The 25,759-nt window shown below is 33.6% G+C and overlaps 2 protein-coding genes across 5 annotated transcripts; both read right to left on the bottom strand.

Moving 5' to 3' along the window:
- Positions 1–451: 451 nt before the first annotated feature.
- LOC125832709 (anamorsin homolog) lies at positions 452–6,959 on the bottom strand. Of its 3 annotated transcripts, none has more exons than XM_049511923.1 (8): positions 6,933–6,959; positions 4,195–4,342; positions 3,491–3,645; positions 3,331–3,411; positions 2,555–2,714; positions 2,328–2,461; positions 1,718–1,792; positions 452–736 (listed from the first exon to the last, which is right to left on the bottom strand). In XM_049511923.1, exons 1-8 carry the CDS (start codon positions 6,942–6,944, stop codon positions 698–700), a joined length of 804 nt encoding a protein of 267 aa, XP_049367880.1. In that variant the 5' UTR covers positions 6,945–6,959; the 3' UTR covers positions 452–697. The 3 variants fall into 3 exon arrangements, with proteins under 3 accessions (XP_049367880.1, XP_049367882.1, XP_049367881.1); XM_049511925.1 differs by lacking the exon at positions 6,933–6,959 and adding an exon at positions 5,112–5,230; XM_049511924.1 differs by lacking the exon at positions 6,933–6,959 and adding an exon at positions 5,112–5,220 and having other exon boundaries at positions 3,331–3,414.
- Positions 6,960–7,356: 397 nt separating this feature from the next.
- On the bottom strand, positions 7,357–13,023 carry LOC125832707 (uncharacterized). 2 transcript variants are annotated; one of them, XM_049511920.1, is made up of 10 exons: positions 12,718–13,023; positions 12,168–12,422; positions 11,668–11,902; positions 11,318–11,487; positions 10,101–10,243; positions 9,774–9,951; positions 9,057–9,636; positions 8,658–8,770; positions 8,127–8,370; positions 7,357–7,820 (listed from the first exon to the last, which is right to left on the bottom strand). In XM_049511920.1, the coding sequence occupies exons 2-10, from the start codon at positions 12,353–12,355 to the stop codon at positions 7,593–7,595; spliced, it is 2,079 nt and encodes a 692-aa protein (XP_049367877.1). In that variant the 5' UTR covers positions 12,356–12,422; positions 12,718–13,023; the 3' UTR covers positions 7,357–7,592. The 2 variants fall into 2 exon arrangements, with proteins under 2 accessions (XP_049367877.1, XP_049367876.1); XM_049511919.1 differs by lacking the exon at positions 12,718–13,023 and having other exon boundaries at positions 12,168–12,626.
- Positions 13,024–25,759: the final 12,736 nt, after the last annotated feature.

Here is a 25,759-nt window from a genome sequence, read left to right as displayed (position 1 = left end):
AACAACACAAAGGTATGACATTGCTCATGGTACAGTTGTTCTGCTGAACTGAAGTCTGAAGCTTTTTTATGTTGAGGTACAGACTGAATTCTGGTCCTTGAATAAAAGGTTAAAGTCATCATTTGCCAGCTTAAAGATATCAAGCACATTGCACTGTTTTGAACTAGAACACGAGCTATTAGAAGAATGCCATTGAGAAATAAGGAAAGTATAATGTTGACAAATGAGACATCTTTATCAGCAATATTACGCAGCTCCATCAAATATGAGCTAGCAAAAGCGCAGAGTCAAGAATTGACTCGAAAGAAATTTGATTTTGCATCCACAATAAGACGCTCTTTTTCCCCACAAATGCCTCCAAGATAACCAATCCTCTAGCTTAATCCTAGTTGCTCATCTTTTTCTTCCATCAAGCAATGAATGGAAAAAGGACTTCAATACACAACTGAAGAACAGATAAAGGAATGACTAGAGGTTTAAAGAACAGCTCCAAAGATCAGAAAGTAAATTTCCAAACTCTTGCGTCTTGTCATGTAAAACCATGTCTATTCTAACAACTCTGAGTGATCTAACAGCAGTTCACAGAACACTGTTTGTGTATCTTTCCTTTGACAACAGTACATAATTCTCTCATCTTACATCAACCAAAAGAGAACGAACAAACAAATCTTTGACATCAGTATAATAGTTTCCGGAATTAGATGTCAGCATCAAGAAAGTTCGTGGAAAGCGTGACCTGCCAAATGAGAGAGATAGTGGTGTCAGACTCTCACAATACTATCACAATGCAAACAAGAACATACTAATAGAATCAACAACGATCAGGGCTACCCTAAATCATCCCTCAGTGAAGCACCTCATCAAGTGCCATGGCCCTAAATGATAATGTTGGATAATGATTCACATTTCAACAAGAATCACAAACCAACCACCAACCAAATCCTCAGTAGCATCAATTTGATGGCCAAGGCTCCAACAATGTTCAATAAACTATCAAACTGGATGGTCATCGAGAATTTTATAATGAAGATAATATTAGCTACCCCCAAGAATTCACCACGTCCATCTCTTAGAGATTGTTCTTTGGAAAGTAAATAATCTCTAAAATTTAATTCATTTAGAATTCAAAAGAAACAACAGCAGCAGTATGATCAATGACCAGATGAGATCCAAGAAGGTAAGAGACAATGTCGTTTTTCAATGTCCAAGTCAGATTTGGTGGGGAAAAGACATCAATAACTCAATCATTTATCATCAGATCAATTAGAAAAAAAGACTGCACTATGCTGTCAACAACGGATGGAGAACTTGAATGTCTATGCCAAATGAAGATGCACCACAATGTCAAACAACTCAAATGATTAAGTATATAGTTTGATCTTTACTTCCATGATGAACATAATAACAAACATCCTGCAGAGTTAATCATTCTCTTCTCATATTATGTTTCCCAAACATCACAAGTATAGAACCCCCCACCCCTTTGCAACACTTCTTCCACATGTTCTCAGAGTTCAAAAAACTTATAGTCCTATTGCAATTAACACAGGCGTCTGAACTACAAAATGTTAGTAATTGTTGCCTTCCCGTGTACTGCAATCTTTTTCCTCTAGTAAGTAATAGATATATTAATAGATACTTATTCCTGTATAAGTTTATAACACAACCGACCTCACAGAGAAAAAGAACAGAAACGTAGCTTGTGTTTGACATGTACCTTTTCACCAAGTTTGAATGGAGGAAGACCCTTATAAGGGCATGTACCGCAACGGAAAGCATCACCTAGACCACACTGTAAACATAGAAGATGTCACCCAAAAAAAAGCAATTAAAAAGAGAACCAAATGCAAAACTCAAAAGGAAGATCAAGAATGATAAGGACGAAGAAAGAAACCAACTAGTTGTTCAGATGTCTACTAATCACACTATAAACATCAATCAATTACCAAATGACACAAATTTGGCAATATTGACAATTGGCGTGCACTAGGTTTCAATTTACCAGCAGAAACTACTTAACTAATGTACTCAGTCCTATAAAACTGGAGTGCTTTAGAGCTTGAAATAAGAAAATGAAATAGGAACAACCACGTTGGTCGGACCGAAATAGTGTCCAATGAAACCCATGATTGTTATCATTTGTTATTTAGTTCCCTTTCTTACTTCCATAGCAGCCAATTCTTTTTTTGAATTTTATAGGATCAGAAGGAACCGTGATAATGACCTCGGGTGGAAATATCATACTTTCCTTGCTTCCCAAAGGGATCTACTAGTTTGGCAAAAAGAGTAATCAACTATATGACAAATCGATATAGAAGAAACCATACACTGCCACAAGCAGACTGTGGATTATCCAGTTGTTCAGCAGTTGGCCCAAGTTGCACTTTAGTCTCTGCTTCAGCACGTCCGCACGAACAATTTTTGCATGCTTTCTTTGTTTTTCCGACTTCACAATCCCCAACTGCACCAGCAAGTGAGCAACAAATTGAGTTCAATGTACTACTGATAAAACTAATAATGTCAGAGATAAACAACCTTATTGCACTTCTCTTACCATTTGGCAATAGAGGTTTCTTCAGATCTTCTTCAGTGAGAAGGCTATCCTCATCAATGAGATCTGAATCATCATCAATCTGAACTTTCGGTAAACTTTTCGTGATTTTCTTGATAGAGAAGGATGAACCAACTTTCCATGAAGGTTTCTTTGCTGTTATCTGTTGACAGATTAAATCAGCCATACGACTTTTTAAAGTCAAGATCAATAACTTCAAGGCTTTTTTACAACAACATCTGTGCCCCAATCCCAACTTAATTGGGGTTGGCTTTGTGAATCCTCTAATTGCATTCCACTTCATTTGGGCCCATTTCATTTGACTACTCAATTAATCAGTTAGAACAGGTGGAGGTTCTGTAAAACTAGGGATTCTCTAGATCTCAAAGTTGGGACCATCATAGAATATTGAACCGACCCAAAAAGACTACTATCAAACACTAGATACTGCACTATGAAGACTAACTTCAAGGCTTTTAAAGAACATTAGTGTATGAGAGCACCACAACAATAACAATAAAACCACAGGTCGCAGTTGAAAACTGAATAAAGATCAAACCATATTATCACTTCAGTGCCTAGAGTAGCAGCACACCAATAACAATAAAGCCATGAATGACTCTAATGCCATGAAAAAGCTGTTAAGAATCTTATCAAAACTTCTTTATTTATAAAGCGAGGTGTTATCACAGTTTAAAACAAGGAAAGTAATATTGAAGTGGCGAGCATGCGGAGGAAGAAAAGAAGCAAGATATAAGGCACATGGATGAAATACTAACCACGATAGAGTGGCCGGCTTCAGATGACTGAGCATCAGAGAATCCAGCCAACAATAACTTGTGCTCGTGGGTGGAGTTTGCCTGCTATACGGAAAGGACAGTTCAGAGCCCACACAAATTCTCCAAGGAAAAAATATGTACAAAGGGACATTTCACACACCTTCGAGACTGATTGAGAACTTAGGCTAAGTAGGACTGTTCCACCTGGCTTCAACACTCTTAAGATGTCCCCACACATTTTATCACTAGGAAACTCAAGGGACCTACAGATGAGAGCAACAATGTCCCTAGATGCAGACTCCACTGATGTCAGACCTGTAATAACCAGATTTTAACCCAGGAAAAAAGAATACATCATCATGGCCAAGGGACAAGCACTTATCAGATAGAGGTACAAGATGATTAAGTAGAGGTCGCAGAGAGAGGGAAAACGGAAAGGAAAAAAAGACGAGTTTGCACTCTTTCCTAACCAACCTGAGAACTTCTTTCTCCACACACGCTTCTCTCTCTCTCACACACAAAGAAAACAAAAAAAAAAGTTCATGTTTTAAAGGCATAATTATGGTAAAGAAGAGCTATTTTCTTCTGTTTCCTAACCAATAGCAATCTTTTTTTGATAGGTGTAACATTGCAACAAACTTTTTCTTTGATAGTATAAACATAGGAACGAACTTAAGAAGAGAGAAGCCAAGAGAATCATAAAATCCATATAGACGCACATCCAAAAAATGAAGAGATAAACATCTGATTGCTGACAAGAAGTGAGCAGAATATTGACACAGTAAACAAAACCAGTCACTCGTGATCACAGCATAAGTAGGCTAGAGAAGTATCACTTAGCAGACATTAAGGAGAGAATTTTACTCTGGGTTGAAGCTTGAGTTACAATCATAGGATCCAACTTCTCAACTCCCTCTTTCTTCAAGATACTGATGGCATTGTATACCACACTAATTGGTACCATAACATCCTCGACAAGCACCAATATACTACCATCTCCAACTTGACCGTCCTACAAAAGAATGAAAACCCAAATTTAGAGAAAAAACAATCATACATCCCCAAAACTAAAAGATAGAATGAGTTTGCAACATTTACATCTCAAGGAACCGTGTTAGCAAGAAAACAACACATTCCACCTTCCCCTAATAAAGTGGCAAAATGACCAAATTGCGGCTCAAACCAGGAAAAATAATTCAATTTCCTCTATACTATCACAATTTTATGTTCTAGGTACATAAATGCAACACCCTAAAACTAGAATCATGAGAAGGTGGTTAGTTTACCCATGCGAATACACATCCTAAAGAGTAACATAGGCATATGAAGATCGGCTCAAGCCAAGACTCTTCATTAACTAATGATGAGCCTACCACAATAAATTGACCTAAATGTGTACATTCCAATTCGGAATAAGAACTGATAAGTGACAAACATTTAGCCCTATGTAATCCAACTTATCTATAGTCTTCAAACTCAAATTTTACATTTTTCCTCTTGCCTCCTTCTTACCCTTTCTTGATAAAACTCACAGTCGGGAAAAAAAAAACGCTAACAAACACAAAGGAAAATAAATTTCCAAGAAAATAAAAAATACAAATTACTTCTGCCCATTATTTTTTTCCTGATAAAGCTCTAGGCAAACTCACGATAAAAGAAAAATAAATAGGAGCTTTAGAAACACTAAATTTCCAAGAAAAGAAGAGAGCTACTAGGTCAAGAATTCACTGGAAACATGTAAAGTTCAATTTCGAAAGAAAGAACAAGTACAAGAAACTCACCATACTGATCAAGAAAACAGTTGAACGTTAATACTAAGAAACTTCAGGCGATAGATGATCGGAGATCGGAGTTGTGCGGCGGTGAAGTCAAAAGTGCCGGTGACAAATGTCTCTGCTTTTTATTCGTCTTCAAACCTATTTATACTTTTCTCTTTCTTTTTAACCGACTTCAACTAATTGGGTCGGGTCTAAACATAATGGTATTTATTTTTCTGTGACATTAGTGATCCAAAAATACATTTGACTTTTCCTGTGTTTCAATTTATATGATTTATTTTTCTTTTTAGTTTGTTAAAAAAAATACATATTTTTATATTAAGTAATAATTTAACTTTAAAAAAAATATTTTACCTGAAATAATTTATAGTCACACAAATATCTATCATTCATTTTAGACTACAAATTTTAAAAGTCTTTCTCTCTTTCTTAAATTTCGTGTCGAGTAAAAATGCCTCACATTAAAATGGGACAGATGGAGTATTAATACTCCATGCATTGAGGACATAGCATAGAAGAACTCGTATACTTTTATATCAATTATCAAAATAAAACTTATATTAAGCTTTGTCTCAGCATCATCAATAATCAATTCATCATAGTATTATTTTTACTAGATTGCTTGTTATTTTGGATTTGTTTTTTTTTTGTTCGTTAATCTATACGTGTGAACTCTCAGTGTAACAGATTATATTTTCAATTAAAGTTAACAAGATTGGGTGTTAAATAACTTATACTAGTTTTTTTTTTTAAAAATATGAATTTTACTATACAAGGCAAAAAGTCCTAGGAGAGTATGATGTCTCCTTGGCCTAAACTAATATTAACCTCATTTTCCCTACAAATCAGCTGCATTTGACACTCTCACACCATCTTCCTAACAAATCTTCCATTCTATTCTCACATATAATCTAGCTAAAAATTTACCCACATCAACTCTAAAAATACGTGATATATATTTGTCCATAAATATTTAACTCTAGTTATAATAATAATAATAATAATAATGTATTATTATGATGTTATTAAATCATTTAACTATAGTAAATTTAGTGTAAATACCCTCAGCAGCAATTGTTAACTACAATTAGCATGAAGCCTCCAACATCTCCATTGAAGATGAACAAGGACTCTTGTTACATCAAGAAATCCCCTTCATCCTCATTCCTAAACCAGCAGCAGCGGCATCATCCCGTTATAATTTATACTCATTCCCCCAAAATAATTCATACCAATCCCTATGATTTTAGGGCATTAGTCCAAAAACTCACTGGTCTTTCTAGTCATAATTCTGACCCAATTACTAATTATCACGACAACAACAACAGTTGCGATGCCAGGATTAATTCCTCATCAGCTACCATTTTTTATCCGCCTAACACTAATCAAGATACAAATAACAATGATATCGGGATTAATTCATCATCGCCTTGCTGCATTCCTCAGGAACGAGCCATTTTTGATGTGCCTCACACTATTGATGAAAATGAAAATGAAGATACTGACTTGGATTTCTTGTATTCAGCTTCTTATGAACCGCTCTGTAATTATACCGATTCTTTCTTCATCAAATAGATTTTTGAAAATTTTGTTTTAGGACTATTTTTTTTTTTAAAGTATAATAAATGTTTGATATTCCCGTTTTGATTTGAGGGGAATTCAGTATTCATTTAATCATCTTTACTTGCTTTTGTTTTATGGAGTTAATAATATATCTTTCCTTCTTTGCAACTAGACAATTTTTATTGTTGATATATCGATATAATGAGGAGCAACTTTATGGGAACATTATAAAAGGAGAAGTGGTGGTTGTCGCACACTTACCGGAAATGACATTCGTTGGAGCTTCGAGTCCTGTTGGAGTCTTGACCCGTGACTCACAATTCAGGACATAAGTAAATTTCATTTCTTGTACACTCACATATAAATGCTTTAAAGTCCGACTGGAGTCTTGGCCCGTGACTCGCAGGGCATAAGTAAATTCCATTTCTCGTACACTCATATAAATGCTTTATTTTAGCTGAAAATCTTTCAAATATCTCGATCAATAAAGGTAAATCTACCCACACCATCCTGCTCAAGCCCCACATGTGGGATTACATCAGATAAGATGTTCTACACTCTTTATATGGCTGTGAATATGATTTTGCAATTGAAATTTCTCTGAGAACAATAAGACCATCAAAGGTTAAGATGACGAGAATCTCAAGTTAACTCAGCCAATTTTTTCTCTAGATGATTTAAAATAAAAATGTTGATAAGAAATCCGATCTTATAACCCATGATTAATAGGATACAACACATAATAAGTTTCCAATACCCAGAAACAGTGATACAACACTAAAAACAAACGTTAATGGAGACCTCACCAAGGCCAATGACGTTACATCTTTATCTTCTCTCATATAATACAAATTTACAACCACAGGACATACTAGGATATTGCTCCGCTGATAAATCTTTGATTATGTACAAAGATTTTCATCATCTCTTCTTTTTGTCTTCTTTGGCTTTTTCAAGAACTACAGGAGCTGCAGGGATACTGAACCACCATTCCCTTAGTCTTCTAGCCCATTTTTCTGTGCTTGCTTTCCGAATAGGTGAATATCTTGTGAAGAGTTCCAGGAAAGTCAGAAGGATTATGTATTTCAAAGGTAAGAATGCCAGAACTAGTGCCGAGACCAAAAAAACACCCACTAAATTCTCGGTGGCCTGAAATGACAGGAACAAGATATAGGTTCACAATTCATATTATCTACATCCAAATAACAATGCAACAACCGTTAGTCACAGTCAGGCAAAGACATTTTGTTTCAAACTCCTATCACGAGTATGTGAAAGAAACATCTAGGAATGTTCCATTGTGTCATCCTGGTTCAGCCTCAGTGGCAAACCAAAGTTTTCAGATAAAAAAAGAGTAGGGTTCAGTAACCACAAGACTTGTTCATTCATGACAGTTAGGAACCACTAATTACTAAACAACTTTCCTAATGAAAAACAAGTAAAATTTGCACAAACCTGTGGGAAGATGGACAAAAGTAAAGCGCGAAATTTGAGAAGAACGATGTTTCCATCCTGGATTAGTTCTTCAGCTTGAGATATTACATTTTGAACAGCCAAAAGTTGCTCCATGGCATTCATTGAAGGCGGAACCATTACTTTTAGTTCATCAACTGTCTTGCCTTGACTTAAGCAGCGAGTTATTACCAAAAAGACAGCAAAAAAAGTTAGCAATAGTGCAAAGGCATAGCACAGCCATCCCCTGCAACCAACAAAAAGAGAAAGAAAGAGGAGGACATCAGTGAATATTTTTCAACCACCACATTTTCAAGAGATTCCATCCATGCGAGGGAGTGTACAAGGAAACACAGCAGAACACCAAAAGCCAGATCAACAAAGACTATCAGACCAGCTTTTAGTTGGAAATGCCACAAATTAAGGGAACAGAGCAATGAATTTTGAGAACCAAGGTGTTTCTTAGGACTTCAAAAGACTGAATAACTAAAGAATCTAATTGGACTCATTACACAGATAAGATCAGCTAACTACCTGATAATAATGAATGAGAAAACCAGACAGAAAATCATGGACTTCAAAGGGTCTTCCCAGTAAGCCAGAAGAAGAATCCAATTCCCAAGTTGCATCATAGGAGAGAGCAACTCCTGCATGTCAACAAATTTCAAAGGATTAGTACTCCTGCATGTCAACAAATTTCAAAGGATTAGTATGTGAGGTAACTCAATTTAAAGATACAGCTCAAAACAAAAATCTGTTGTAAAGAGATACTCCAACGGTTCTGTTCAAAAAATTGTGCTACGTAAATATCAAGGCAGCTTCATAAAAGTTCTTAAAGACCCACTCCCGATTTCCTCAATAAAATGGCAAAATAATTCAGTTTATCCTCTTTCACCTCACTGTCTAGTTTGAAGCTGCAGTAGTTATAATTACCTTCATCACTGCCAAATTGGTGTCAAGACCATCAACTTTCACTCCATCAACTGTAGCTTGTGCTTGCACCACCTTTCTATAATTGCTTCTGGATTCCTTAACTGCTTTTTCCAAGGGAGTCATCTCCCCCACAGAAATTTCACCCACAACAATTCCTGGCTCATTAGGAACATTAGAACTTGTCCCAAAAACTAACCCCAGGTTGGAAGCCAAGGCTGAAGCTGAAATTGAGTACATTCTGTTTTTAGGTTTGGTAGAGTTTGTCCGCTCCAGTGCCCTCACAGTTGACCTATTTGCAATTGTTTCTAGTATAAGGTCTCCTCCGGGAAGCTGATCACATACATTGAACATAAGAAGATCCTCATAGCAAAGTGAATGTTTAGAGCTCATATCTTTCAGGGCTTGTACTCGCAATATGCCAAATATAGCTTTTAGAAGCGCCTCATCACGCTCAATTCCAGTAATCTGGAATTTAAGAATGAACTGATGCACATGTAGAACTTCCCGAATAATGGCTAACCAATAGTCACGGCGTGTATGTCCTTTAAGCTCAGGAAATTCCATTATAACAGGTTCTGACCTACAACATTTTCCAAAGACCAATAACAAATTTGAAGGCCGCTTGAACTAGAAAATAATCTTATAGGGTAGATGAAATACACAAAATTCTGCAGAGAAGTATGACCCACACAGGAGTCATCATGTGTCATGCCTTACAAGGAAACTGATTTGTAGGAGACTGCTTTATCAAAGAGTCTTGTGCCCCATGGTCCAGTTAGTTCAGGTCTAACAATCTGGTTCAGATCATCTGACAGATCATATAACTTTGGCTTGTCATAAGACACAACACGATGTGCCTCAAAGTAGAGAGCATGATCCGTCAAAGTTAGCCGACCTGAAAATCACAAATACATGGACACAAAATATATCAAATAGGCTAATAGATACACGTAATCCGCTCAAATTCCAAGTGATATCATCCCTTTCATCTCTGGAGATGAGAATTTCAAGCAATTAAACCCATTACTACCCACAAAAACATACCAGGCCATGCGGAAATTCCCACATGTTCAAGCACCGGCTGGGTTGTCACAGTCCCGTCCAGCTCCAGAATTTTCTCCCCTCTTGCTGTACGTAAGGCAGACAGATGGGATGACTCAGACTGGTTCTTAAATTTTTTAATTACCCTGAAAAAGTTCCCAAACAAGCAACATTCTCAACCAATGATTATGAATGGGCTGCTCATAAGACACTGTAATGAAACAGTAAAGAAAAGATATGCATTATGAATCACATCACTTCACTTCACTTCAAAGTGTGAGAAATATAGGAGAAGGATATTATTGAATTGTTGTGTTGTTTACATTATTACATTGAGACCCTATTTATAGACACTACAATACAATCCTTTACTAAGTAGGATACAATTTAGTGTTCCTATTTCTATTTCTATTCCTATTCCTATTCCTATTCTAATAGGATTGTATAAACCTATTCCTATTCTAACAGTAACTAAAAAGGCCACAACAATCTCACCACTATGAAAACATTACCCGACAATAAAGAAACTACAGGACAACCCTATGCAAGCACACATAGGCTTATAGGTTACTCTTCCCGACCAAAACACACTTAAACTTAGCACTCCTCTCTCAACTTGAACTTAGGTAAGATATAAATGATAATAAAAGAAGCCTATAATCTATAATTTAAGCATTCCCCAAAAAAACAAAGTAGAAGGAGCACAAATAGAGGGGCACTCATTCACTTTTTTTTTGTGTGTGTAGGACCTGTAGGTAGGGGGGAGGGGGTGGGGGGAATTGTGTCAGTTCTTCTATTCAATGTGAGGAACCTTTTCAACTCAGCCTCCAAGCGCTCTATAATATACCAGATCTATTAGCTGTTAACAGCATACCACCAAGGGTAACATGCAGTATGCTCAGAAATTGGCAACATGAACCAGTTTATATAGTACCTAAAGCATGTGGATATATAATAACAGAGCTAAACAGCATTTTGTGATCCCTTAAATAACTCGAGTGCCTATGCCATGTGTTGGTAGAAATATAAATGTTTGTGTTATTTACCTCGATTATATTACCCAGGTTAGAAATGAAAATCTATCACTAGAACCTATGATCTGATAAGTTAGTTGGAAGATGAACTACATACTGAAGCAGCAAAGGCATAAAGATGAATAAAACTCGAAAAGCATGGAACTCAAGAATTTGCAAGTAATAAAATACCGAAGTTGGTAGTACCTTTCCAAACAGGTCAGGTACTTGTCATAGACTGAGAATAGAAGTCGACCTCCTGTTGATGACGTAAGCACACCGAAAATACTATCAGTAACTATCGCATTGGAAATTAAAGGAACTGCTGAAGCAATACGGGAAAAGGCCTCAAGACCAGCAGTGACATCTTCATCCATCTACAATTAAATGTAAAGTCAGTTAATAACCCAGAAGACACACGACAACAAGCAATACGTGACTAATGGACTAGTCAAGGATTTCATGATTAGTCCACACAACCAAGGAAGGTTCAGTGGTGTTCAACAAACTATAATCATTCTGTAGAATTAAGGAACACATGGGAAAGCAATTCATACACTTGCAAAAGGCTGACTTGAAGCTGCTGGAAACTCCCATGCAACCATCATGTCAAATGTAAGGCGTCGAAACTGTTTGTCGCCTAGGTAACCATTTACTTGTATAGACAAGGCAAGAGCCCTGAAGCAACAGTATTCCAAGAAGTTCCTTGCATACTGAGATTTATGCTTTATGGATTCAGAAGCCTCAGCCTCAAAGTTTTCTTGAAGTTGACTCATGGGAATACCAAAGATTCTGCATAGAATCAGATTTTGGTTATTCATATTATGCAATCTAAATTAGAACTTGGCAACCAACTCAATGCTTTTGTTCCAGCTAAATGCATCCATCAGCTCACTCGCTGAATCCACTAGAAGCAATCAATATTGTTAACAATTACTACATTGTATCTAAATGCAACATCTCAGTTAAGCAAAATGGAGTCCTGTTTGATATTTGGCATATTATATTCACCTAAAACTGCAGAAGCCTGAAAGACAAGAAAGAATCGGAAACTTACTTTGAGCATTTTCGGATAACTACATTTGCAGCAGGAGATAGCTCTGGCAACCAACTCTTGCCAGTGGACGAAGACCCCATCTCATCTAAATCTTCATCACATGAACTCGGGGTTTTAGTCAACCATTTAAATGACCCCTCTTTAACCAGACCCTCCAGCATAGTTTTGGTTTTACTAACCATTGCCATTCAAAAAAACTCTTCCTCAGATCATTAACCAATAGGAGGTCACTCACTTAAATCCTTACACAAACCACTGCATTAAGAAAAATCAACAATATGAAATACCCCCAAGCTTTCGCAAAACACCAAAAACAAGAAATACTAGGTCATGATTACTCTCCAAAATCACTTCTTTCACAGATTTAGGGTGCCCATAGTCGAAAAATCACAGTTAAAGACTAACTCTTGAAACTCTAATCAACTATTAAAAGCGATAAACATCAATTTCTTTGATATGGGTCAATTCAATACTTAAAGGGGTTTTATTAAAAAAAAAAAAACCGATAACCCCAATAGACCGTTTGAAGAGCTGAGTAAAGAGCATATACCTGTAAAATCAATGGCAGAAGTCTCGAAATCAGAAGTGTGAATGAGAAATAGGGAAAGTTAGTTGTGAGAAATCGAGCAGTGTAAAAGCAGATATTGAGGTCCACCGACTCATATACTAGTATGATTATTTTTTGATAAGAGATAGAGACAGGGAATAGGTGAGTGTGTGCGTGTCTTGTTGTAGATGGAAAGAGACAAAGACTAATCAGATCGAAAATGGTGTCGTCGTCTTGTGAGAGTTAAACTCTGAGATGAAACTGTGAGAGAGCAGCTACGGTTATAGAAAAGATCTTGGTGGTGTTAAGTGTGAACCACGCACATAAAAGAAAGAAAAAAGTATGTAATTTTGGGGACAATATTAATTTATCTTTCAATTGAGTATGCCATTATTCGAATGTTTTTTTGTCAATATTATTTTATTTTTTTTATTGTTATCCATTATGTTATAATAAGGTTATTTTTTAATGAAATTCATCAACAAAATAATAATATAAACTTATAGATAAATTTAATAATTTTTAACACTTATGATTATAAATCAAGTTTATTGAAAAAAAAATATTTTTCCTAAAATCTATAGTATAATAAAACTTCATCAAAAAATAATATCCAAAAATACTTTAAAATTTATGATCAAACCTAATTAAAAGAGTTGAATATGGCTTTTGGAGAAATCAATTTTGACGAAATTGGGTCTAGAAATTTATGGGTTAAGCACGAGATAATTTGGATTTGGTAAATTTTAACTCATTCAAGTCTTAACCCATATTAAAAGAATTTTCAATTGAGCTCAAATTTCAACCCGTTTTAAAACTCTTTATTTTCATTAGTGTAGTATGTTCCCGTAATAAAGGTATGGATTACAATCTATTTTATATCTTTTAGGATTTTATATATTCATTTGTAACTTTTTTTTTCTTGAGTTGAAATATAAAATGTGGTCATAAAAGTTAAATAACAATATGTTAAAATTATTGAGATTAAGCGGGTTTAATTAGGCTACTCATGATCCAACATGATTTTTAGCTCATTTGAACTCAAAGTAAATTCGAGCAGGTTATAATCCAATCCGATTTCTATTTCAATTCATTTTAATATCTTCAATTTCAACTTAACATGTCCAACACCCCCAAGTCACTAACCAAGCCGAGTTGTGTCAAGATTTATCAGACGCTTATTATTTTACAAATAAAAAAACTAAAGAACCTAATTAGAATAAATCAAAAGGTCTTCTACAAAACTTAATGATACGAAAACGTGTTTTTGTTTTGTAGTTTGATAGCTCACGTGTCCTACACATTATCGTCTCCTTTTATTTTGATTGCGAAAATAAATTGGAATTATTTGTATGCTCTTATATAAGAAAGGCATAGTTGAGCAGCTTCAACTATCTATTTCAAAATAAGTTATTTTGTTTATTTTATGTAAAAAGTTTGATTTAGCTATTTCTAGTCTTGTAGTTAAAACTGCAACTACCTGTTTCATGGTCTTTATCTTGCAAGTTCAATATTATTTGAGGCATTTGAGGCGTAAAGAATTGTTTCATTGGTCTAAAGATTTTGTTGGGAAAGAAACATGAAAAAGTTTAGATTTTGATTTAAGTAGCAGAACTAATTTTGTTAGAGTACAATTAAAATTATAATTTTAATCATATAAATTTGGTGATAATTATCTAATTCATCTGATGATATAGAATATTTTACACTAATATAGTAGTTATACATGGATTGAAAAATAATGCTAATAAAATGTATTAATAATGCTTACATTAGTAATATTTGTATTAGTTATACTTGAATTATGTATTATACATTGTTTGATTTGGTGTATTAAAAATAATATGCATTGTATAAAAATATTTATGTATCAAATATTCTCTACAATTATGATACAGAAAATGCAAAAATGTTTTTGAGAGGTAATTGAGTATTTAGAACATGTTTGACATTACAACTAAAAATTGTTTATTTTCAAAAACACCTTTTTAAAATAGTGTTTCAGAAAAATGCTTTTGAAAAAAAAAAACAATTTGTGTTTGGCTAATTCATTTGAAAAATGTTTTTTATAAGCAAATTGTGTCTACCTAATCTCTTTTTAAAAGTGCTCTTGAGAGTCAAATTACGATTAATGACAAATATTAATGTACTTTTAATATTAAGATTATTTAATAGAGAGTAGCTAGTTTAAACATCTATTACAAAAAAACTAAATTAAATTTTTATTTTTATTAAATTAAAATGTTCATATTCAAATTTTCAATCAAATACATTTTTTTGAAGGGTTGAAATCTTTAATTGATATTTTTTTTCTTCTAATCTTACAAAAATATTGTTGTTACCTTCTTCTTGTTTTCTAATTTTGTAAAATAATAATATGTAAACGTAAATAAAATACAAAATTTACTATATAAAAATATTAAATGGAATTTAATCAAACATATGAAATTCGTTAATTACTTAATAAGAGATATATTTGTGTGTATATATGTATATACCGAAAGAATATTTTAGTCTTGAAAAAAATAAAAACAGTTTTACAAGTTTGCCAAAATAAGTACATCTGAGCTCCCAATAACAATGTCAAACATATTCTAATCATGTTAATACATGTATTAAATCATTTTGCATTATTAATACCTAAAAATATATAATATTCATGAAACTACTACTCCCTCCGTTTAAAAAAGAATGACATCCTTTCCTTTTTAGTATGTTTAAAAAAGAATGATTTTTTTTTATAACATTTTAATTTCAGCTTTTCACGTGAGGCCACAAGATTAAAAGACAATTTTATACATTTGACATAACTTTAATTTAGTTATACAAGATTCAATTTTCTTTTTTTATAAACTCTGTATCAAATCAAATCAGGTCATTTTTTTGTGAATCATATACCGAGCGAATAATACACAACATTAATACATGATACACTCCTCCAACTCTACGCGGGATCCTATATCTTGTGATTGCACTAGATCTACTCCCATTTCATCATCTTCTCTAGGGCAAAAAAAAAATGAGACGGCGTTCAAAGACTAATCGGCGTCGGCGTGTTGTGGAGAAGAAAAAGAAACAATTTTTTTTCAAAGATCTCAGTGATGAACTGCTGATCGAAATACTTATCAGATTACCAAGCAGCAAAGAAGCAACTCTATGCAAATCCGTTTGCAAACGCTGGTTTGCCCTAATCTCATCTGATGACTTCCGTAAAATCTCTCTAATTCATTATCGCAATTGCGACAAAAAAACACTCATCCCCTTTACTTTTGTTTCAATTGATTACAACTATTTTCATTATCTTACAGATGATACGGATTTATATGTATCTGAGTTTTGCCCGGAAAATGGTTTTTCAAGACGGGTCAATTCAGGGTTTCTCAATTCGGATCTCCCTCCTATGAACTATATTAGTTTGATAGAATCATGTGGTGACTTAATTTTATGTTCTGGAGGGACATCTGATCGTATTGATTATTATATTGCTAATGTTCTGACCAAGCAGTGGTTTCTGCTTCCTCGGACTCTTCCTCGGACTCCTCTAGAAAGCAACACACGTTTTATGAGTACTAGTGAAAGAGTTGGTTTCTTGATTGAGCCTAGTTCTGTGGATAATGCTCCATGCCAGTATCTGGTGTTAAGGTTTATTTCTTGGGGTGATTCCAAGTTTAGTATCCACGTGTTTTCGTCTAAGAAAGGTAACTGGACCAGAATGATTGTTACATCTCCAAGGAATTTGAATATGTTATCACGTAGGACTTCGATTGTTGCCTGTGGAAGGATGTTTTATACATTCATTTATGAGAGAAATGATGTGGTTGACTGTGTTCTTGCATTTGATCCATTCACTAATGATCCTTCTCAGATTCTATCTGTTATTGATTTCCCACCTGAGGCTCGTGATAAACCTTGTTTGACTTGTAAATTGGGGGTGTGTGGAGGTCGTCTACGGTTTGCTCAAATAGTTCTCCTACCAAGTAGATACCTTTACCCTTGTATAAGTATATGGGAACTTGAGGATGATTACAGAACAGGGAAATGGACATTGGTGCACCAGAGAGTCCCTACTGACACAGTGTTTAGAGTCCCTACACTTGCCACAAAATGGGTGTCTGTACTAACTTTTCACCCATATAATGAGGATCTTATATGTTTTCTTGTAGGCAATGATCATATCGTGTACAATATACAAACAGATAAAGTGGAAAGCTCTACCCTCACTTCTCTATTCAAGAAATCACTAAATGTTCATGTGGTACCAATTACCCGCAATTGGTGGCCAACATCCCTTTGAACTCAAAGCTTGGATTAGAGCTGTTGAGCATTCTTATCTTCTTTTAGTGGTCCATATTTTGTTAATTCAAGATGTTGTAGTGCTCGTCGCACCGGGCCTGCCTAGTGTGGGTTACCTCTCCTATGTGATTTGCGAGCTATTACATAGGAGCAGGGGTTTTATCCTGTGCGCACCCAAAGGGTAGCGGCTGCGGGTTTTCCTTGTCATAAAAAAAAAGATGTTGTAGGCCTATAATATAGTGTTGATTTACAAGCATATGCCGACTTACAATTGGTTTTACTTGGTAATTAACAAAGATCTTTCTTTCGGGTATATTCATAATGTAAATGAATTATAACTCCTCGGCTTCTCCCATTGTTTAATATTTTTAGTTCTGATAACTTTTATACTGCCAATTTATATTGTCACCTTGATCTTGAACAGACACTGCTCTCACCATATAATCTGTTTCAGTTTTGGTAAAAACTGATTTCTCCACACTTTACTATACATATACTAGTACTAATTAAAAGAGTGATATTTGTTTAAATTTTTTACAGCCAGAAAACCAAAGAACCTATAATTATAAAAAAAATCAGAAGTTTTTCTACACTTTTTTTTTTACCCTCCTTAGGAGCTCCCACCCCTTCTTCCTTGGTGACTTGAATTCGCAACCTTCGGGTTGGAAGTGAGAAGTGCTTATCATCCGAGCAACTTCCTCTGGTCGTTTTTCTACGAAATTAAATGATACAAAAATGCGTTTTTTTTATGGTAGTTTGATAGCTCGCGTGCAGTGCACATTATTGCATCCTTTTATTTTTATCCCAAAAATAACATTGGATTTATTTATATGACTAGATAATTTAAGGCGCGTGATACGGGCCCAATATAATTTCACATATTTTGTTGGAAAAATTACATAAATTCACAACTTAAGATATTATAATCCTCTCTCTGATACATCTCTATTTCCTCGGATACATCTATTCCCTCTCGAATACATCCCTCCCCCGAAGTAATATGTCATTTGCAATGTATTGGACAACCAAGGAATGTATTCGAGAGCAATGAAAATTTTGAAAATTTTGAAATTGAGGAAACTTCCCGGATATGATGTAATTAGCCTTCAAAGATATGAGATTTCTGTACTTTATACTATTTTTCTTTAGTAAACAACTTTAATATATTACTTTATAATCTATTTCAAATGGTCATACGATATAAATGTGTCGTTTACAACCTAAATTGAGAAAGTTGAATTCTAAAAAATTCTATGCAGCAGGGAAATAAAGAATTGCGTTAGATTATGAGTTAAAACATTTCGTATTCGAGGAATATATAAAATGTTGATATCTTTGAAAAAGTTCGTCGATCTTCATATATATTCGCAAGTGGTATTTGTTTTTCACAATGTTATTATCTTCGTTTTGTAATATTTGCACCATAAGCTTTGCATATGATAAAATACGAATCATTGATCAATCAATTCACAAAGATCGATTTAAAGTCTTTCAAATCTCTATTGCTTCAACTTAAGTATATTGTGTTTGTAATTGGCTTTATCGATGAATTTTGTAATACATTTTATTATTGTCTTCGATAAATAGAAATACTTAAAAATTGATTTCTAACTTCACAACAATAAAAACAATCAAGAAAGCAACTTTATTTCTATATACAATAACAATTATCGTAATGTTATATTCTAGCTATTAAAAGTATTTATTAAAAAAAAAAAATTAACTCCACATCAACTAAAACAATCATTAAAGAAACTTTATTTCTATATACAATAACAATTATCGTAATGTTATATTCTAAATTACATTAATTAATTTTTTTGATACTACACTCTTAATATCATGCCATAAAGAAAACTCTAAATCTTACCCCCACAAAATAACCAATATACTTTTTTCGGGTTGTTTTTTCCTAATTTATGTATTTATTACTTTTTTTCTTCCTCTATATTTCTCAACAAAGTCTTTTTTCTATTGACATTTTCTTTTGTTGTTCTTCTTTATTTTTTAACTACTCATTTTTCTTTAGTTTGAATTTTAATATTCATTAGAATTTGAATGTTAAACGTTTTCCTTGTCAAATTTTCTCTGTTAAATAGTTTATCATATTTGATATTAAGAAAATATAGAAATGAAAAATTTATATTTTTAAACTTTCGATGAATACATTATCAAATTATTAATTTCTTGATAGTCAAACATTGTTCATTCTTTTAGTCACGAAATTTGATATTTTCTTCAAATTAATTAAAAGATATTGATACGTCATTTTAAGGACTATTTTAATAATCAAGATACGAATTTAGTGGTCATATTATGTAACATAATATTAAAAATATGTTTATGCAATAATCCTTTGAAGTATTTCTAGGAACAAAATATTAACTATTCAAACACATTTTATTTTAATTAGTTCAAATTTTTCTTTCTAAAATATGTGAAAACAAGCTTAGCATTTATTATTGTTTGTAAGAAGTTAACTAGTTGAAACTCTTCATTTTAACATAATATCCTTATGGGCCCATAACAAAAGTTAAGACATGTATGGATTCTTCTAGATTTTCATTTTGACCATTAATTATTCAATTATTATTTTGTCCTTAAATGATGTTAAAATTACTAAAATGCCATTGGTCGTCCTTCTCATGCCTCTTCTATATAATAGAAATAGAAATTTAAGACTAAACATATTACTTATTATTTTCTCCGACTCGTAATATGTAACACTTTTTTTGGGTCCGTTTAAAATAGAATGTGTTTTATTATAATTATAAATAATTTATCTTTAAAATTCTCTGTTTACTTTTCATGAAATAATTATCAACCACACATATTTAAGGATTGCTTTAAATTACAAGTTTCAATTTTATTTTTTTATTTAACAATATTCCAAGTAGAGCTGTCAATCGGGTTGACCCACTCCATCGGGCTAACCCATATAGGCTTTGAAATTTGACAGGCTAGGCCAGGTTGGCCCATTTTTGTGGGCAAGAAAACGGTCGGTCAACCTACAAGTACGTGGGCTACGTGCTGTGGGTCAACCTACTTTTTTTAAAAGTATATTTTTTATATAATTTTTAAATCAAATTATAATTTAAAATATTATCATAAAAATGGACAAGACAATATTATATTGTGTTAGTGTTACTATTTGTTAATCAAATCCACAATATAATTATCTTTATAATATTTATTAAATTTGATTTCAAGTAAAAATATAAATGGCTAAATAGAAATATTAACATAATTATTTTCTAATGATCATAATAAAACACAAAAAAAACATTACAATATTCCATACGCTATGACCTACGTAGCGATTTTCTAGAAATTTTAGAAATTTTTTATTTTTTGTAGTACATATTTTATAAACATAATTTGTATTTGAAAATTTAATATTAAAACTTTGGACCTCTTGTTAATTATAATTTGACCCACGGATCGACCCTACCCATATTTTTCAAGCCCCACAAAATCTACAGACTTATCTAGACTGGACTAAATTATTTTCTCAAATGAATTTCAAAAATCTTAATCTATTCCTATCTAATCATGGATTAAGGCAAATAGGCCCGTTGAGTCTAGCCCATATTGACGATTCTATTTTCAAGTCTAAGAATGCTATATAAAATAGGACGAAAAAACTTATTCTGTTATTATATTTAGGGATCGCATCCCCATGTCATCTTCTTCCGGGCAAAATATGGAACAATCTTTCTTGAATCATCTGACAGATGAACTGCTTATTGAAATATTTATTAGATTACCAAGCAGCAAAGAAGCAATTCAATGCAAATCCGTTTGTAATCGCTGGTTATCCCTAATCTCATCTGATTACTTCCTTAATACCTCTCTAATTCATAATCGCAATTACGACAAAAAAACACTCCGTCCCTTTACTTTTCTTTCAATTAATTGGAATTTTTTTGATTTTTTTATAAGTGAAAAGGGTTTAGATGTATTTGAGTGTAGCCTTGAGAAGGGTTTATCAAAACGGGTCAATTTAGGGTTTCTATATTCGGGAAGGCCTAGTAAGTATCATATTAGTTTGGAAGAATCATATGGTGACTTAATTTTATGTTCTAGAAATTCATCTGATATTATTGATTATTATATTGTTAATGTTTTGACTAAGCAATGGATTGAGCTTCCTCCGACTCCTTTAGAAAACAACTCACATTATAGAGAAGATGAAAGTGTTGGTTTCTTGATTGAGCCTAATTGTGTGGATAATGCTGCTCGATACGAGTATTTGGTGTTGAGGTTTATGCCTTGGGGTGATTCTAAGTTTAGTATTCAGATGTTTTCGTCTGAGAAAGGAAAGTGGACCAGATTGGTTGTTACATCTCCAAGGAATTTGAATATTTTAACTCGTAGGACTTCGATTGTTGCCTGTGGAAGGATATTATATACATTCACTTATAAGAGAAGTGATGTGGTTGACTGTGTTCTTGCATTTGATCCATTCACTAATGATCCTGCTCAGTTTCTATGTGTTATAGATTTCCCAGTTGAGGCTCGTGATATTCGTTGTTTGGCTTGTAAATTGGGGGTGTGTGGAGGTCGTCTACGGTTTGCTCAACTAATTCTCCAACCAAGTGGATACCTCTGTATAAGTATATGGGAACTTGGGGATGATCACAGAATGGGGAAATGGACATTGGTGCACCAGAGAATCCCAACGGACAAAGCGTTTAGAGTCCCTAAACGTGCCACACAATGGGTTTCTGTATTAGGTTTTCACCCATATAATGAGGATCTTATATGCTTTCTTGTAGGTAATGATCATGTTGTCGTGTACAATATACAAACAGATAAAGTGGAAAGCTCTACCCTCGTTTCTCTATTTAAGGTGATATCGCCAAGATCACTAGAACCAGATGTTGAGTTACATCATGTGGTACCAATTACCCTCAATTGGTGGCCAACACCAGTAAGACAATCCCTTTGGACTCAGAGCTTGGATTAGAATTGTTGAACATTCTTATCTTCTTTAAGTGGACCATATTTTGTTCATTCAAGCTGTTTTAGGCCTATTATGTAGTGTTGAAATACAAGCATATGCTGACTTACAATTGTTTTTACCTTGTTTTGCTTGGTAGTTAGCAAAGATCTTTCTTTCAGGCTATGTTTTTAATCGTGAATGAATCATAACGCAGTTTCTCCCATTGTTCAACATTTTTTATTCTGATAACTTTGATATTGCCAATATATATTATCAACTTGATCTTGAACTGACACTGTTCTCACCATATAATCTGTTTCAGCTTTGGTATAAGCTGAGTACTCCACACTTGACTATATTTAATATTAAGTTTTTAAGTCACTCCGTCAACCCCATAACCCTTTACAGCCATCTTTCACAGTCCCAGTTCCTGCGATACAGTTTCTCCAGTATCTACTTTTGTTGTTTTCATTTATTTATTATATTTTGCTTGAAAAAAATATTGTATATTGTTTCATGTTACACAAAGGAACTATTCTACTATGACTAGTTCCTTTTAAATCTTTAATAGAAATTCCTAAACAAAACAAGGGGAAGAATCATGATACATTATTTTCTCCTAAAAAGATACTATATTTGCTAAGCAGTTTCTGATGATTCCCTTCCCCAAAGATGTGAGAAGTGGTCTGGCTTATCAAGTAATCCAACAGCAACTTGCAGTCCATTGTCATATGTGATAAATTTGTTAATATTACTTGGTGAAAGTATAAAAGTTTTTGTGAGTCGATGAAAATATCTAGCGGAGTTAGATTAAGTTGTCCTGCAATTTCCATTCCTTTTTTAGTTCAGCTGCTACGCTAGAAGCATAGGAATTTGTAAGGTTTGTTTGTATTATATGTTGCTATTACCAGCAGGGTTTTCTGCAGATGTAAGCAACTATAGTTAGGAGGATCTATCCAATAGCTTAATGACTTGCTTGGGTCATCTAAGAGGTAAGGCCTCCTCTGGTTGACCTTTACTTCCATTATTGAACTATGCTGATCAGAGGTGGGAGGTAACAACCGGGTTAAGTGCAACTGAAAGAGAAAATACCGCTTTATTTATCTACATTGCAAAAGAGCTCTTCTCTTTCAATGGCAGCTACTAGTTTAAGTTCAATGTTTGGTGGACTCTTTCATTAGATAAAGGGAAGAAGGGGCCTAAGCACGACATATGTGTTTGAGTGGAAAAGGAAAGCGAGACCTTACCTCTAGTCTGTGCTTTTTGGACTTTCCAAACATAGTGAAACATCTTAGTAGATAAAGAAAGGGAAATTGGAAGAAGGAATGTTTAACATGGACAATGTGGAGGACAAAAGGAAGGATGAAACATCACCCTTTATAGTTTTCAAGAACCCTTTAATCCTTTCCCCTCTATAGTTTCTTATGACACCTCCTATGTCACTTTGTCTAGTTTTAGCATTAAAGGCACCATCTGTGTTGACCTTGTAGGTTTTTTCTTTTGGTTGGTTCCATTTTGATTATTTGGAATCGACTGTTGTTGTACTGTCAAGGTGAAGCACTTAGTAGCTTGAGCTCGTGCAGGTTTCCTTTATCCAACTTGCCCCCAGTGCTTTAGTCTAACAGTAACATCCAGACCAACAAGTGATATGTGGGTTAAGCTCACGTGTTCGCATAACAAGAACCTGTTATAGAGGTGCAGGTCCATTATCCACCGAGTTTCAATGAGTTCCTCAGTAGGTATACACCTTGGTGTACTGGTAGCAATATTTAATGTGCCTCATGCTAACTTGACAATGTGACAGACTGACATTGGTGGTAGATGTGCTCAATATTTTCTTGAGCATAATCACTGCGACTGGCAAGCAGAATTTATTATTATACCTTTAAAGGGGCTCTAGTGGAGAATCTGTTATATACTTCAAATAAGCCATAAAATAGGTGATTTTATTGCTCTAGTAATTTTCTATATTCAATTGAAGTTATGTTTCCTTAGGGGGTCGTTTGGTAGAGTGTATTAGCAAAATTAATGCATGCATTAGCTTTATGTATTAGAAGTACCTTGTTTGGTGCACTTTTTCATGTTATGTATAACTAATATACACTCTATTGTGTATTGGAGAGTGTATTACTAATATCATGAATTTCTAGGTATTAGTAATGCAAAGGGGTTTAATGCATGCATTAGCATTTTAAAGATATAATTACCCTTTCAAAGTTCCTTTTACATCTTTTTCACCATAATTGTGGAGGTTTTTTTTGTACGATGCATGCTATTTTTAATTCATCAAACCAAACTATGCATAACTAATAAAGACGTTACTAATGCAAGCATTGACATAAATTGTCATTTTTATACACTCTACCTAACGGCCCTTATGTAATTGTAGGTCTCTTTGGTAAATAATATCCCATTAGGTGTTGATTTCTAATAGAATTCAGTACCTATTTTTGCCAAGCTCATTATGGGCTCATAGGTTCACAACAAAGGTTACATGAAATGATTTGAGCCCAACATAGAGTCCATAGCTAAAAGTATCATGTCATATCCATCTCGTTTTACCAACTTAAATGAGAAAATACATAAAGTGACATCTAAAATTGTCTCAAATTTTCAAAAAATACCTTAATTATGCGGATGCTCTATTACCTCATAAAAGTATTAAATATCGTTGTAAAAAGACCATTTTGACCCATTTTCTCACAAACCCATTGTGAAGTATTAAACATAGTTCACATAGAGTATAATTTTCACCATGGTTGATTTATTTTATTTTTTTAAAGAAAACTGTTTGTCCTCTTAGGCTTAGTTTTTACAGTGCCATCGGTGATCGGTCACCCCATGCGTGTACTTTAGTCATGTAAAAAATGAATGATGTAAATCAGTGTTTTAAAATGTGTTTTTAGAGTGTTTGAATAAATTTAAAAAATGCTTATAAGCTAAAATAACATATGGTTTTTGATTTGTAAGTGAAAAACTAAAAGTCAATCCAAATATGCTCTTAGTATTTCAACAGACTAGTGGGATATAAAAGTGATAACAAAAATGATATTTTTGTCCTTTCTACTCCTTCTATTTCATATTATGTGAATTTTTTAATCTTTTTTTATTGTGCAAAATAGTATAATTGGACGAGAGGGAGTTGCTCGGATGGTAAGCACCCCTCACTTTCAACCCGAAAGTTGCGAGTTCGAGTCACCAAGGGAGCAAAAGGGGTGGGAGCTCCTAGGGAGGGTAAAAAAAAAAAAGTATAATTGTTCAAAGTTCAAGATGAATGTTAAATTTTTTTAACATGTTTGCCCTTTCCTTCAGTGAAATTTTATATTTTCTAGAAGATAAAATCCACTATTTATAAAGTTATATTTTTTATTTCACAAAGTAAAATAATGAGAAGTATGGTTCAAATTATGTCTTCAAATGTTTTTCTTAATAAGTATGTGTTGTCTCACAAATTCAGTAAATATGGAATAGAGAGAATATTTTGTTAGTCAGTTCGTTCAAAAAAAGATATGCACATTCCTATCTCTCCTCAAGACGGAATTTTTACGTTGCACAAATAATATGACATGTTTAAGATAATAACTTTCAAAAAGTTTTATGGCCAATTATTTTTTCTATGAGGTTCCTTGATAATTGCGCCGGAGAACGTAACAATGCATAAGAAATAGGAGAACTTTCTTTCTTTATTTCATAACTTTACAGTTCATTGTCCTCACTTACTATTAAGATAATTTTATTTAGCAATTTATATAGCATCAAACGTATAATATTTGTTCGTAATAATTCAAGTGTACTTGATTTCCTGAT

This window comes from Solanum verrucosum, unplaced genomic scaffold, assembly GCF_900185275.1.
Source record: "Solanum verrucosum unplaced genomic scaffold, falcon-dt-bn FXZP01000009.1, whole genome shotgun sequence".
Lineage (NCBI taxonomy): Eukaryota > Viridiplantae > Streptophyta > Magnoliopsida > Solanales > Solanaceae > Solanum > Solanum verrucosum.
The sequence above is the reverse complement of the archived record's forward strand: the minus strand, read 5'-3'. Positions and strand labels throughout refer to the sequence as shown.

Excerpts from the sequence above, each read along its gene's own strand:
- LOC125832707 (XM_049511920.1), bottom strand. The coding sequence starts at position 12,355 with ATGGCAATGGTTAGTAAAACCAAAACTATGCTGGAGGGTCTGGTTAAA. Across the intron at positions 9,637-9,773 it reads TCCTACAAATCAGTTTCCTT|GTCAGAACCTGTTATAATGG; the intron begins GTAAGGCATGAC and ends AAAATGTTGTAG. Across the intron at positions 8,771-9,056 it reads CCAATTTGGCAGTGATGAAG|GAGTTGCTCTCTCCTATGAT; the intron begins GTAATTATAACT and ends GTTGACATGCAG.
- LOC125832709 (XM_049511923.1), bottom strand. Across the intron at positions 2,715-3,330 it reads AAGCCGGCCACTCTATCGTG|ATAACAGCAAAGAAACCTTC; the intron begins GTTAGTATTTCA and ends ATCTGTCAACAG. Across the intron at positions 2,462-2,554 it reads GAAACCTCTATTGCCAAATG|TTGGGGATTGTGAAGTCGGA; the intron begins GTAAGAGAAGTG and ends TTGCTGGTGCAG.